Source organism: Alternaria arborescens (assembly GCF_004154835.1).
Source record: "Alternaria arborescens strain FERA 675 chromosome Unknown contig_19, whole genome shotgun sequence".
In the NCBI taxonomy this organism is placed as follows: domain Eukaryota; kingdom Fungi; phylum Ascomycota; class Dothideomycetes; order Pleosporales; family Pleosporaceae; genus Alternaria; species Alternaria arborescens.
Window position 1 is genome coordinate 80,068 of NW_021167874.1, and position 13,530 is coordinate 93,597.

Consider the following 13,530-nt stretch of genomic DNA (forward strand, 5'->3'; position numbering starts at 1 on the left):
TGCAATATAATCTGGTCGATGGCGAAGCGAACTGTAGACAATCTTGCACTCTAAGCCTTGTCCATTCTTCGGAGACACCTTTATAAGCCGAAAATCATCTGCCCCTTGTAGCTCTCTATACACGACTTCTCTTGCGTTAGGGATGTCCATAGAGCTGCTCACTGTAGTAGCGAAATTCGAATCGGCCAATGTTATTCCTTCAGCTGCACCAGCATACGCAATGCTTGCTGCAAGCTTTATGCCCTCGGCAGTGACGGTAAAGCGTTCCGCTAACTGGCCTGTAGAATGTTGTTCTCGATGGGTTTCCTGATCAGACTGCGCGGTTTCCACGAAAGTCTTCTTCTTTGTCACGTCAATCTACGCAGGTTAGCAGTGCTCGACCACGGAACGCCTTCTCGTTGATGCTACCTTTCGATATGCAGTATGAGAGGAACCGTCGATTGGTCCGAGAATGGCATGAAAACGATCGCTGGCTTGCTGGCTCGTAGTAGGCAGGAGACCATTGTCTTGCTGTATCGGGGTCTCAAAAAGATGATCGCCTCGCGTCTGCGGCTTTGAGGCTTCTCTCCCTACCTTGTGGAAAGACTTTTTTATGTGCTTCATAGTTCACCCGTACCGTGACCGACCGCATTGTTCGGTTCACTGTTAAGTTATTTGGTGGTCAGTGAAACCGAAAGAAGCGGCTGTTCGCAACGCAGCCTGATGCGGGGTTTTCAGCTGTGATGTGTCAGCCTGGTTGCAGGATTGTCCAAGCGCGTAAATGATGCTATTGGCCAAACACCTGCTTTGAAATATCGCTTTTTGTGCTGCCAATGGGAGGTACACATGTATTTCTGGTAGTGAATGATATTGCGTCATGGTGATGACTGTGGATTCGCAGTTATGGCGGCATGTCTTTGCCCAGCATACCGATGTGAAGGTGACGGACTATATTACACTCACTGTCGGCGATTTTTGTAACAAAACATGTAAGGATCCACGAGATAAAGTTTATGGCTTGATGGTTCTAGTCCAACTATCAAGCCAGGTTGAGATCGACTATACGAAGTCGACACGCCGGGTATTTCTTGACGCAGTCGTGCCGATGGTGAGAGAATACTGGTACACGAGACATGAACCTTCTGATAGCGGGTGCCAATCCCATCGTGTCAGGTGGGCCCTCGGAAAGAGCGTAGAATCATCATGGAGCCTCGCACAAGCCATGGATTTCACAGATCTTGAAAAGTATGAAGTTACGGCCAAATCGCGTGGCCTTCGAGTGGACGCTGAAACTCATTGTATCACACCTGTGGGCTATGAGCCAGCAACGCGTCAAGTTTCCATCAATAAGCGACTTGAAGCGACCTGCAACCGATGGTGGTACACTTTTGAGGGTAATAGATACTACCATGACTGTAAAGAATGGTCGAGCAATGCGAAACTCCAAGAATATACTGTACCAGAGGATGTGCGTTATTCCAGCCCTGGCCTAGCAAGAAACTGCCCACAAGAAACGATAGGTTTTCAGTCGAGCGTGAGCTTCTTCAGCAAATCCCACCGAGTACCGTAGGATGGTTTGCGTTCCAGTTGTGCGACGAAAACGCGTCGGTAAGCAAAATTATAACGCCATACAGTGACCCGAACACGGTTAACATCGAGGTGGTGAGGGGGTCGAGAGCGTTTGGTTCGATAAGTTGGACAGAAATTCAAAAGTTCACAGCTTTGAAGGTGGCAATACCATAGGCGAAATGCAAAAGTAGGAAAGTCGCGTCCAGAAGCACTGGAAAGTACCTGCCACTAGATCTAGTTGATTATTAGCAGCTGTTGCGGCCCATGCTGGTCGTCCGCTTTTACTTATACAATAGCTGGTGTGCACGGAGCTTGATCCGAAATGTGTCGCATTTACCGGAAGTCTGCTCAGCGGATCAACCCACAGAGCAGTCCTCGATTGCAATCTGCATCTAACAAGTATAAAAGCAAAGACATGACCTTCGCATGGCCGTGTACTATTGACACTAAGACGACGTGTTGGATGGTCGACCTACGTTCCCTCCTTCCACAACGACACATTGATCTATTCGACTAGAAATCTCCTCGTGCACAGACTCGGTAAACCGGAGGCGTTTTATCAGACGTCCAGCAACGTCAGCCAGTGTGCTACAAGCATGACATCAACGTACTACATGACACGAACCGACGAGCCGAGAAGAAGTGCCGATTGTGTCGTCCAAACCAATGGTAATGCGTTGACCTGATGAGGAAAGCGTAACCGTTGTAGCACTGCTAAGCTGGTGCACCGCATATGCAAAGTTCAAGCCACGAAAAAGGGAGAAAGACAAGCATACCATATCGTGATCAGATTACTCGAGTATCGCTTTGGCTCGCCAACCAAGGACGGATAACAAAGGCAAAAGGTCACCTTGTCGAGTTTACAACGCGCGTCGTTTTAGAAAAAAGCGTTTATATAGTGGAGCCCTACAGTCTGCAACTCTTGTCATCACTCATATATTGGGTTGGGTGAGTTATTCGTATGCTGATGTTGCGACCCAATCCCTTTCCGTCACACCACTTCTTGAGCATCATCATCATCGTCATGATCATCCTCACCCTTGCTTTCCCCAAAACGAGGGGAATTCTCCGAATGGCCAAACACAGAGTTTTGTGTATGATGGTGCAACAAAGTGGGCATGTTGTATCGCCCTGCGCTCTCCTAGTGCTAACTGATACAAATCCTGCAGCTGCCCACAAGCGAACCACTCGGCTTAGTCGCCGTTCTTGTGTAATGATGACACAAAGGCCTGATGATGGTTGTGGTGGCTGGCAGAGGTGGTGCTTCTGATCGCGAGCGGAGAACGGTTTCCGTGTCGGCTCATTTCCCGAGCATAATGTCGTGTCACGTCTACATTGAGGTTTGCTAGAAGGGGTTTGGACCTGATAGGCGTGGAATGCTACTAATGCTCAGGGGTATTGTTTAGCCGTCTCGTTGGTCATGGAGCGAGTTATAGAGCACCAGCAGTTGCATTCAGGACAAACAATAATAGACTCAAGAGTATAATGCGATTGATAGCTGATTCCCTACATATCCAATCTCTAAACCCCATAAATGTAACGGCCGTCTCCACATCTTCCATAACAGTCCAAAGAACCAAATTGATTAAAGCAAAGAACTTATAGAGTTCTGCCATGTATACGAATAAGATGAACAGGACACGATCGACGAACCGGGTATATCTTGTGCATGTGAATGCCTGCCCAAAACGAAAACAAGAAAGAAAACCCACCAGCTCCGTAACGCACGGTAGATGCAACAAAGAATCGTAAAAACGTAGGTGCGGGGTTACAGAGTGTGTGTCGGGGGGAGTATAGAAGCAGTCATCAACGAAAGTGCAGATTGCCAAAGCAATGGCAATGGCTAAGAAAACAATAAAACAACGCCCCCGCTTCAATGCAAAACAATGGAATCCGGCTCGGATGTCCCCTTCTCCCTGTCCAACCTCTTCTGTTAAAGCCAAAGCTCGAATTCGATCGTCCTCTTTATGTAGGCGGTACAACCACACAGCCAATTCGCATGATAGCTGTCATCGGTACAATGCGCATACCATCCACTACACTTCCAGCCATACATCAAACACTATTGATGAGGGTACGGCAGTGGACCACCGACCGGTCGCTCCTGGCCCGGACCCCCTGGCATCCTCGAAGCAGTCCAAGAGAACATGGCCATGTCACAGATGCGTGCAAGGACCTGTTGCGTAGCAGATCGAGACTCGTGGCTGATAAAGGACATGGCGACGAGAAGCTTGTTCAAGTCGCTCTCAGGAGGTTGGCCAACGGGAGTAGGCAGAGCATTAGGGAACCCGCCGATGCGGGAACCGTAGTGCCGTGCGATGGCGATAGAGTAGATGGCGTCGCGCACCTCGCGCATGTGCAGGACGGTACGTAGAATACCCAAGGCGTTGTCTGCGGCTCCTGGCGGTGCGATATCGGAATCGGAATATTGGACGAAGTCACCAAGATGTTGCCAGAAGCTGACTTGTGCCCTCGCCTCGTCATCCAGGTTGGACGGATATTCGAGTTGACGTGTGGGGTTAGACTCCAAATTCTGATTTGTGAGGAGAGCTTCCAGGACATCGAGTCTTGCTCTAGCTTCTCGCATTTGGAAATCCTCGCCCTCTGGCGGCGAGCCATTAGTGGTCGGGAGCATATGCTTGCAAGTGCTTAGCAGGTGCCATAAAAGACGAGCTTCTTGACTAAAGATGCTCGTCATATCAGCATCCTGGGTAGCCTTGTACTTGATGGTCTCGGTAAAGAAGGCGGCCTCTTCATGTAGGTATCGGTCGCTGAAAACTCTATTGAGCGCATTGTTGTTAGCTGAGAACCAGGTGGTTTCGAGTACGACGTCGAGGCCTTGACAATAGTCGTTGAGGAAGATGCGGGAGAATTCGTCGTCAAGTTCACGCGGCACTGGTGAAGTTCGCTGAGGAACGTCGGGCGGGCTGTGGTTACATATTCCGAAGAGGTCTTGCATATTCAACCGCTTGCCTGAATCTGGGTTAGGATTAATAAGACGATGAGGAGCAGGGTACCAACCTTTCATAGGCTCTGGTGGAGGTGGGTAAGGGTTGGCACCTGGAGGCCCTCTCATGGCGGGATCCATGGTGTGTACACCGTTGTAATGTTGGTTTTGTTGAAGACCAGGATCGGCCTGCGCGAGTGCAGGGTCTATGGCGTGGAAGTTGGCCTGCTGATGCTCTCCGCTCGTAGCAGGTGCGGCAGTCGCGTACCCAGCAGACGAGGCAGGCGCGTAACCCTGGGGTACCGGACTCTGGCTGTAGTTGGAGGACGACGGGGCCGGCGCCGGTGCGCTTGTCGCGTGGGGTGCGGGCGCTGAGTTGGGGGCAGGTTGTATTTGGGCGGGACCGGATTGCTGTTTGAAAATTGGGTCGTAACCAAGACACTCTCGTTTACTCTTCTGACAGTTTCTACACATGGGGTGGGCTTCGTCGCACTGTCGGGATGGTGGTTAGCGCATGTGCAGGTGAGTAATGATGTTGGTGCGCGATGCAGAAAATTTGCCAGAAACAAGACCAAGGGTGTTGGCAGCGCACGACAACACGGTTGATGTAGCTGACGCTGCAACACACTTGCCAACCGTGTTGCTGCACCGTGCTGCACAGTCGGTCGTTTCTGACACGCGAGAGGTTGGATTAGAGGAGTTTGGGTTCCTCGCTCGGTTAAGCAAGCGACCAGGCAATAGCTCCTCTGGCTTCGCGTCGCGTCTGCACCGCGTCTCATTGACGTATGCACTCACCTTTATTCTTCGCTTGCGACATGTCAGACAGCCAGTCTTTGTGCGACGCTTGATTTCCTTCTTGTGGCGACCGCCAGATAGCACTCTCTGATCGCCCTGCGGCGGCAGCTGGTATCGCATCGCATTGAACTGCGGACCGCCCATGTTGCCCATCATGGGCTGTCCGGGCTGCGCATGCCCTGGGTGAGGGTAGTATTGCTGCATGCCGTGTTGTGGTGGTGGGAGTGGAGATCCCATGGGCTGGGGCGGCTGCTGAGGTTGCGCCTGGGACTGCTGTCCATCTTGCAGACGTATTGGCGGCAGATTGAGGGGCGGCAACGACATCTGAGCGCCCTGCGGAGAGCTGCGATAGCCCTCGTTGCTCTGCTGGCCTTGGGGAGGCGGATACGTGTATGTGGGCTGCATTGAGGGCGACGGGTACGAGTGCGGTGAAGGATAGGCGACGGCCTGCTGCTGGCGCGACTGCATGTTAGGGTCGGCCATGCTCTGGTGGGAAAAGTGAGTCGGGGCGGGCGAGTAGGGCGCCTGGTTGACCTGAGTGGAAAAGTCGTGCGACATGGGCTAGCAATGGAGTATGCCACCAGGGCGCTCGACAGTTCTTGGGGATGTCTTGAAGAGCACGGCGGCGCTAGAAAGCTTGAGGCGGATGGGAAGAGGGACGGCAAGCCTGGCAAGGAACTGGGATTAGCTGAGTTGGCGAAGGCGTTTTGACCCGCGGAACAGGGGCCTGGTCTCGCTCGGTTCGACGCCGCCGGCCGCAGTAGTTGTGCGTGCACTACATGGATAGTACTGGATAACTGAACTGAATAACGCGGGAAAAAAAGTTCAAATGACAGCGGGGCCAGCAAGGGGAGACATGCAACACAGAGACGCTGGATTGCCAAAGGACGACAGCAGCGGCCTGCTGCGCCAAAGAAAACACGTCGCGAGTGCGCGATATCCCTCACAGCCGTCTAGGAAGTGGAGTGTGGGCTGCAGCATGGCTAGCCGCCTTTAGCAGGTAGAGAGTGCATGTGGCAGTGCCATGAATGAATCGACCGACTTTGACTTACAAGAAGCGAGCTCGCTTGGGCGGGTAGTAGGCGAAAGCAGGGTACGCTGGTGACAAACTAGCCACGCGCGCGGTGAGTTGGCTGAAGTCGTCTGCGAACGCGGCGAAGAGATGGCGGCAGGCAAGATGCAGCATTAGTGAACGGGGAATTTCTGTCCAAAAGGCTAAAGACGCAGACCGCTCCCATGTTCAAAAAGAACTGCAACCCCGATGGCCACACTAGCCTCATCAGGACAGTCACGTGCCGTGCCATGGGTCCCGCCATACCTCCAGGCCTGTTCTTCCTGCAATCAGCTTCGTCCCGCCCATCCAATGCACACGTCTATTGGATCTCTGCATCCATTGGGGCTACGCGCGCGAGCTCCAGGTACCTTGCTGAGCCCAGCAAATATGCGGCGTGCAGTGTCATTCCATCACCCGCGGGCCCGTGTATGGGCCTCGGTGCTTTTGGGATGCCAGACGAATACAGAACTTGCAGCCAGCCTTTGGGGCAACGCAAACTGTGGGAGAAGGGCGTCAACCCCATCCGTCCCGGACTGGCAAAATTTAATTAAGGCTGATTGCGCAGTACCTGGGTCCCGGCGAAACCGGCGCGGGATCTCTTCTCGAACACCTCCCTCATACTGTAGTCGATTCGCCTACCTACCCTCTGTCGCTTAGCTATCGGTGGCTTGCTCATGCAGCATCACTGACGAACCATTCTGTGGCAGCCTGCGCTTTTTCGATCCCCAGGCTTGACCTTGATTACGCAATGGCCTCTGAGTGCCCACATCAGGACCCTTTGCATCGTCAATCGCTTGAACAGGGATGACGTATGGTACCGTTGTGACAGCAGTGCGCTGTCCAACGCACTCTGAATGAGACCAAGCACAAAAGCACTCCATCTCCACAATGCGTCTACGGGCCGGCTTCCCTTTCCAGCGGGTACGCATCGTCCTATCTAATGACGCGTGCTGACAGCGGACAGCGAAGTTCCGTTTGTCCAATGCTCAATTTCCCTGGCTATTTACCCGCACCCAACGGCGCATATCTCAAGGGCGGCGGCTCCAGCCACAACGCCGTCTGAAGAACTAGACTGCAGCCAGAGTACCCAACAACTAGGTACCAGTATCTGGTGGTTACCAAGGTGTCGAGGTTTATCAAGCGGATAAATAATTGCATGCCGGGTCGAGCTGAGTAGCTGAGTGTGACCAATCTGTAGGAGGTGCATCAACGGCAAGACTTTGTCCTTTCGCATAGGATGGCGGGTAGCACTAGGAGTCCCTTCAACACGTGTCGAAATATCTACTGGACACCCCACCACCGTCGCCGAACAGATTCCACGCCAAACAATTTGGTTGGACTTCGCGATGCGCGCATCGCTTTGTCGCGTCGCATTGCGCCTCCCTTGTTCAGTGTTACACGGACAAGCAGAAGAGACCCTGGCCCTAGGGCTGACAAGCTGCATCTACTCCGGAGTAGAAGCGCCGCTACAGGAGCGTACGGACATCATCTGCGCGCTCACTCTGTGCGACATCCAAGCATCGCAGCGATACCGGAAAAGCCAACAAAAGCGCAGCTAGATTACCATGAGTTTTCGCAAAAGTTGAACGGGCTTAGCGATGCTGAGAATTATGTACAATACGATCTCGTTTATCTGTTCGCGAGACGAAGGCAAGGAAAGCCAGGTCAGGGATCACCCTAGCAAGACCGAAAAGCATCGAACGCTTCGAGAACAAAGTTCCCAAGGTTGTACGCCAACCGAGCGACGCAGGCGAGCAAGCCAGCGAGTCCGCCCCGCTCTCGGTTAGAGGACGCCATGGACCGACATCGCTGCTGCTACCATGGCTGCAGTCTGCAGTAATCAACATGCAATAGTATTTTGCAGGAGCGGAGATGCGACTTTACAGTATGATGACGTTTCGATACGGCATGGTAGATGCTGAGCGCGATGGCTGCATCGTAAAGGTCTTTGCAGGCACAAGACCTGGAGACCCTGAATAAGTTCGTATCTTTAGGTTTGCACTACGGCTGTCGCGAACGGACTCCCTCAAGTGTCCCAGAACCCATGGATATAGCTGAGCATCAGCACAGACTCTAGTTCAAGGGTTGTAGGTCACTGGCATGACTTGTCGCTGTGAACTTCACGATGTCTCGAAGAGTAGACGTCACCCGCAACTTCATACTCTAGACAACACATCACACTAACATTTCTACAAGTGTACCTCGAGTCGCATGTCTTCCCCGTCGTCGTCACTCTCTTTTGACATTTTAAAACTCTGATAAGCGTCGTCTGTAGCGCCTCTACTGTTGCGAGCCCCATGACGCGTCTAGATGAACACGTTGTCTTTACCAACTGTCATATCGACTCCGAGACATCCTTGTAAGCTCCAACTTCATCTGAAAGGTGGTTGATACTTGCAGCTCATGAGTAGGTACCAGGCACTCCCATGGTACACTGATCTGGCTCTGCCTGACCAGTGTTACAACTACATGGCACGAAAGCAACAGCGCATTTGACTAGGCAGACATCATTCATGGTGGTTGTACTAGATCACGCTGACTTGACTGTAGCTGTCAAGTATACATTATTCCAACAAGCTCGCAAGGATTCGTTCAACATTAGTGGCAAAGATGTGGTCCACAATCATGGCTCGAGTATAGAGAGGTTTCCAAGCGTAAGGCATCGAAACGACTGCACGTAACATGATGTGTTTTCAATCAGTCTCCTCTGAAAACAGCTGGTTATTCGCATCATCGGACCTGCAGAAGCTGTGGGTGAATGATCTGCTCGAAAGGACACGAGTGGGTTTGCAAGGAGATTGAACCAGAGTTGCTATGTGCGGTACTGTGTTCCAACCTCAGGCTGCCATTTCGCTACCAACGAACGCACCTCATCGCACCTTTATAAAATCGGGACACCCTTTCTTCCCCGCCTTTCTCAAGATTAGACTTTCTCTCCTCAGTTCACCGCTGTTCTCGCCGGCATCTTACCTCGATTCCTGAAGCTTATAGTGGTCTTTTTCTCCTTTAGACATGGACGCAACACTTGAGCAACGAAGGAGGGACGCTCTGGCGTTGCTTTCTGGTATGCTTACTTCAGTTCTACAAGGAGATTTTCAAGTAACAAATCGCCTTTCGGCACAGCCCGCTTCCGCACTGAACGCGCTTTTTGCGAAGCCCACAAAAATATCCGAAACCAACGTCAACGAACGAGATGTCTTCAAGATAGACATGAACGATCTGGATCTCGGCCCCAGTAGCGAGTCAGAAGCCAGTTCCGATGAAGATAGGCCAATCAGGAACACTCGGCAGCTGAAGTCTGAGGTACGCAGACTCAAGGCGATAATTCGAAGAGCAAACCGTCGGACAGCCCGTCGTGCCGCACGAATCGCCAAACACCTGGATCCCAGCCAGGCTGCCGCGGTATTCGACAGTTTGGGGGGCTTGTTAACCCCTCTGCGGGAGCCGCAGCATGTCACAGAAGACGCTCTGGACAAACGCATGACTGATGTAGCACCACAGGAGGGTGAGATTGCCGAAGCAAGCGGTCCAGCTCCGCCAAACGTAGAGGCCATTAGCTACCCACTTAGCTCTCCAACCGATTCACTCCCTTCCTCCTCTCCAATCTCCACACATAACTCTGACATACTTGCAGAGGGTACATCATGGCTCTGCAAACCGTGCAATATCTCCTTCAACCACCTCGACGACTACCGCAGCCACAAGTGGAGTAACGCATACCACCAAAAGAATGTCGCCGATTATAAGCGTTTGCGTCCCACGTATCAAGAGGAGGAAGATGATGTCGAGCAAGTATCGAGCTGCGACCCAGTAGGACATTACTGCGCCGACTGCGACTTCAGAACCTCAACGTATGGCAACTATACACGCCATTTGAGACGTCAGTGGCATCAGAGAAATGTGACCATGAGGCTACAGCGCAAGGGCAGAGTGACGAAAAAGGTGAAGAGCGCACCCAAGACGAAAGGTGGGCAGCTACAGCAGTATTGCAAGGACTGCGATAGTTGGTGTGTTAGAATTAATTGGGCTCGTCATTTGAAAGGCCCGATGCATGTGGATAACGTCGCGAAGAACCTGCGATTAAGGAGTAATGAGGAAGTGTTTGGAGAGACGGAAAAGGTGGGAGACTGGGTGGAGGTTAACGAGATGAACGAATTACGCAGTAAGAAGCCCGGCCATTACTGCAAGGACTGCGACCGCTTGTACACCACACAGAACTGGAGCCGTCATCTGAAGGGCTCGGTACATGCAAGTAACGTTCTGAAGAACAAACATTGCGACGAGAGTATTGTGCTGCCGACTCCTCCGGACTCCATTGTAGAAGTAGAAGGGCTGGAGACTCTACCTACAGAGCAGCCAGAGCGCTACTGCGAAGTCTGTGAAATATACCCTGGTGTTCGTTGGGCGCGACATGTGGCTTCCCTAAGTCATGTGTTCAACGCCATTCGTTTCCCCAATCTTAGCAGATGTACTACAGTTGACGAAGATACCACGGACGAGGAGGATGTCACTGGAGATGAGAGTATTGCAGAGGAAAGCAGCAGCCCAACAGAGGTAGGAGGATCCTCTTCCTCTTCGGTCCTGGAACTGGTCAAAAAGGTGCAAATGGACGTACAGGAGAGGGGAGAGTCGCAAGATGAGCACAAGGAGCCTGAACACTACTGCGAAGACTGCGATTGCAGATACTCTGGTATCAAGTGGGGGCGCCATCTGACGTCTGACGAGCATGTTGAGAATGTTGAGAGGAGTATGGTGCGGGATGGCATACAATGCGATAAGGATGAAGATGAGGATATGCAAGGCGATGCGATCTTGCAGCATGAAGCACATGTGCAGATCTCCCTCCATGCCTTGACCTCCTCTCCCGCTTCTTCCTCCCTTCCTCCCACACCGGCAGAACCAGCATGCCCAGAATACTATGTCGACGGAGTTCCTCCACATCAGTCTTCTTCCAGACGTCCTTCAGGAAAACAGGACTGGTACTGCGACATGTGCGATGCCAACGTCTCCGTTAGCAGTACCTGGGCGATTGGTGTACATATGGCTGGACACAAACAAGCCTTGTATGAGAAGTGGAAGATTAAGAGTTTGGAATCGAGTAAAAGGTTTCAGGTTGATGCTTAGGTGAGGGAGAAGGATGAGGAGGATATCTGGACATGGCAGTTAGACAAGGCTGCCATGTAGAGAGTTGAACACGACTGACAGTACGTATGGAATATATGTAAATGATTATATCAGCACAGCATAATTTCTGGAGCATTGCACTACCTACGTGATTGAACTAGGAGCTCGCCTTGTTCCTGTGTTGCTTCCACAGATACCAACAAGCTACAGTGATGAATGTGATCGGTACAGTAGTAACCACTCATAACCACCACAGCTCTGTCACCTTGAAAGAAGTCGTACTGGGCGTCGACTGGAGGATTCCAGCACCCAGCACCGTCTTTTGATCCATCAGTGGCCGCATAGATATGATTGGTGTGATACTCACAGCGGTGAAACTGCCAGGTAAGAAAACCATGGTGAGCAGCGCAATCGATGTCATGCTAGTACTATCTCTCTTCGTCTCGGCGGCAATCTGTATCGTGTTCAGGGTATGCTCTTGCGCGTTCAGATGCAGGATCAAGTTCATGATGACGTCCTTTCAGCCTCTGTAGTTCAAAGACCACATGTGCTGTTTCTCCATACTCGTGACTAGGTAATTGGCCATATCCACCGTCCGCTGCCTCGGTCATCTTTCGTCTTCGCCCAGCGAGGTGAGCTTCGTGGCCATATCACAGATACCCCGTGCTGTATACAAGAAGATTTGCGCATTGGAAAGGTGTGAATCAATCCCTTGTGCCATGGTCTGCACATTTTTCAGCCAACTCGCAAGTTCCCTCCTCCCTCGCTGTTCGACACCAGCCAGTTGATCGTCAACTTGGTTGATGAGTAGCCGTTAGAATCTTCGGAACTTCGCCACATGCCATTTTCAAGCTTCGAAGTTGGGGTTCAATATCGTGGTGTGGAGATCCATGGGACTGTGTAGTAAGTCGTGGCCGATGTCGTGTCGCTTTTTGTAGCGGATCAAGGTAGAGAGTTGTTTGCGAAGAGCGAGAATGACCTTGTCGACCGGTTTATGGGAGATCAAGCAGATGAGTAAATCTCTTTGAGCGTCGTATCTCGTATGGACAGATGATGGAGCGCCTTGGGCTTGGAGATTCCAGCGCGGATGCTCACAGAAGAAGTCGCAGTGGAGTAGTTTGCCAGTTTCTTCACGCCAGCGTGGTTGTGGAGCCCAGTGGTCAAGTCGACCAAGAAGATTCTGTAGAAAGTCTGGGTTTAGCTGTAACGAGCTAAAGAGTCTCTTGACAGCGCATTTTGTCATGGGGACAGAATATCCGTAAGACACTGTATCTTTTGCATGCTTCAAGGGAATGGAGAATAAGAGTGCTTTCCGGTTCGATATGGTAATTCTTGGATCTGGTTGCATGGATATAGCTGGTACATCAACGCATCTCTTGCCGGCTTCTGCTAGCAAGGTGCTGAGGTTGCTCTCATCTAGTGTGAGCCATCGTGGTCCTTTATCGTTGATAGACGAACATTATGATGAAGTCTCAGTGCTAAAATGGGCAAGCTGACCAACGTGTTCCTGATACATAATCCCAGAGAACATATCCTGGAACGAATTGATCGCAGAGAAGGGATAGTTTCGCAAATCTACATCAAAGTCCAAGTCCAGCTGATTCACTTCATGTTCGTTTCCCTCGGCATGTCGTTGCATTTGTCGGCCGTCTTTAGAGATCGGTCAGACTCTGATGTCCTCAGTAATGAGTGTGGTTTCTAGCTTTGAGAACTCGACTTCAGGCATCGCGGTTGGCATCGTAAAGTGGGCGATCGTTTTTGGGACTGCAGCAGGGGTCTGCACTCCACTGGTCATATTATATAGAAATAAAGTGATCATCATATCTGCCTGCATCAAGGCTGGCAACAATGACGAGGCAAGTAGACGGGCCAAAATGACGAGGCTGAAAGTCAGCATTGTGAAACGTTATTTGATCAAGCCAATCACCAAATCACCAAGTAGAAGGCACACCCACCATGTTACACAAGCTTTAAGCTCATCTATGAGCTCTTCTACGTTGTGAAGCATGTATGAATTAGTCGCTTCGCCCCCGCTGATGCGATGACATTTTGCTACCGCATT

At 51.4% G+C, this 13,530-nt stretch overlaps 4 protein-coding genes across 4 annotated transcripts; 1 reads left to right on the forward strand and 3 right to left on the reverse strand.

Moving 5' to 3' along the window:
• Positions 1-3,610: 3,610 nt before the first annotated feature.
• Positions 3,611-5,848, reverse strand: AA0111_g7934 (hypothetical protein; the record flags this gene model as incomplete). The annotated part of the gene is made up of 3 exons (XM_028654326.1): positions 3,611-4,521; positions 4,570-4,987; positions 5,291-5,848. The coding sequence occupies 3 exons, from the start codon at positions 5,846-5,848 to the stop codon at positions 3,611-3,613; spliced, it is 1,887 nt and encodes a 628-aa protein (XP_028504367.1).
• A 3,508-nt stretch (positions 5,849-9,356) lies between these two features.
• On the forward strand, positions 9,357-11,468 carry AA0111_g7935 (hypothetical protein; the record flags this gene model as incomplete). The annotated part of the gene is made up of 1 exon (XM_028654327.1): positions 9,357-11,468. One exon carries the CDS (start codon positions 9,357-9,359, stop codon positions 11,466-11,468), a length of 2,112 nt encoding a protein of 703 aa, XP_028504366.1.
• A 241-nt stretch (positions 11,469-11,709) lies between these two features.
• AA0111_g7936 (hypothetical protein) lies at positions 11,710-11,976 on the reverse strand (the record flags this gene model as incomplete). The annotated part of the gene is made up of 2 exons (XM_028654328.1): positions 11,710-11,787; positions 11,836-11,976. 2 exons carry the CDS (start codon positions 11,974-11,976, stop codon positions 11,710-11,712), a joined length of 219 nt encoding a protein of 72 aa, XP_028504365.1.
• A 1,155-nt stretch (positions 11,977-13,131) lies between these two features.
• Positions 13,132-13,365, reverse strand: AA0111_g7937 (hypothetical protein; the record flags this gene model as incomplete). Its single annotated transcript, XM_028654329.1, has 1 exon — positions 13,132-13,365. One exon carries the CDS (start codon positions 13,363-13,365, stop codon positions 13,132-13,134), a length of 234 nt encoding a protein of 77 aa, XP_028504364.1.
• Between the last annotated feature and the right edge of the window lie 165 nt (positions 13,366-13,530).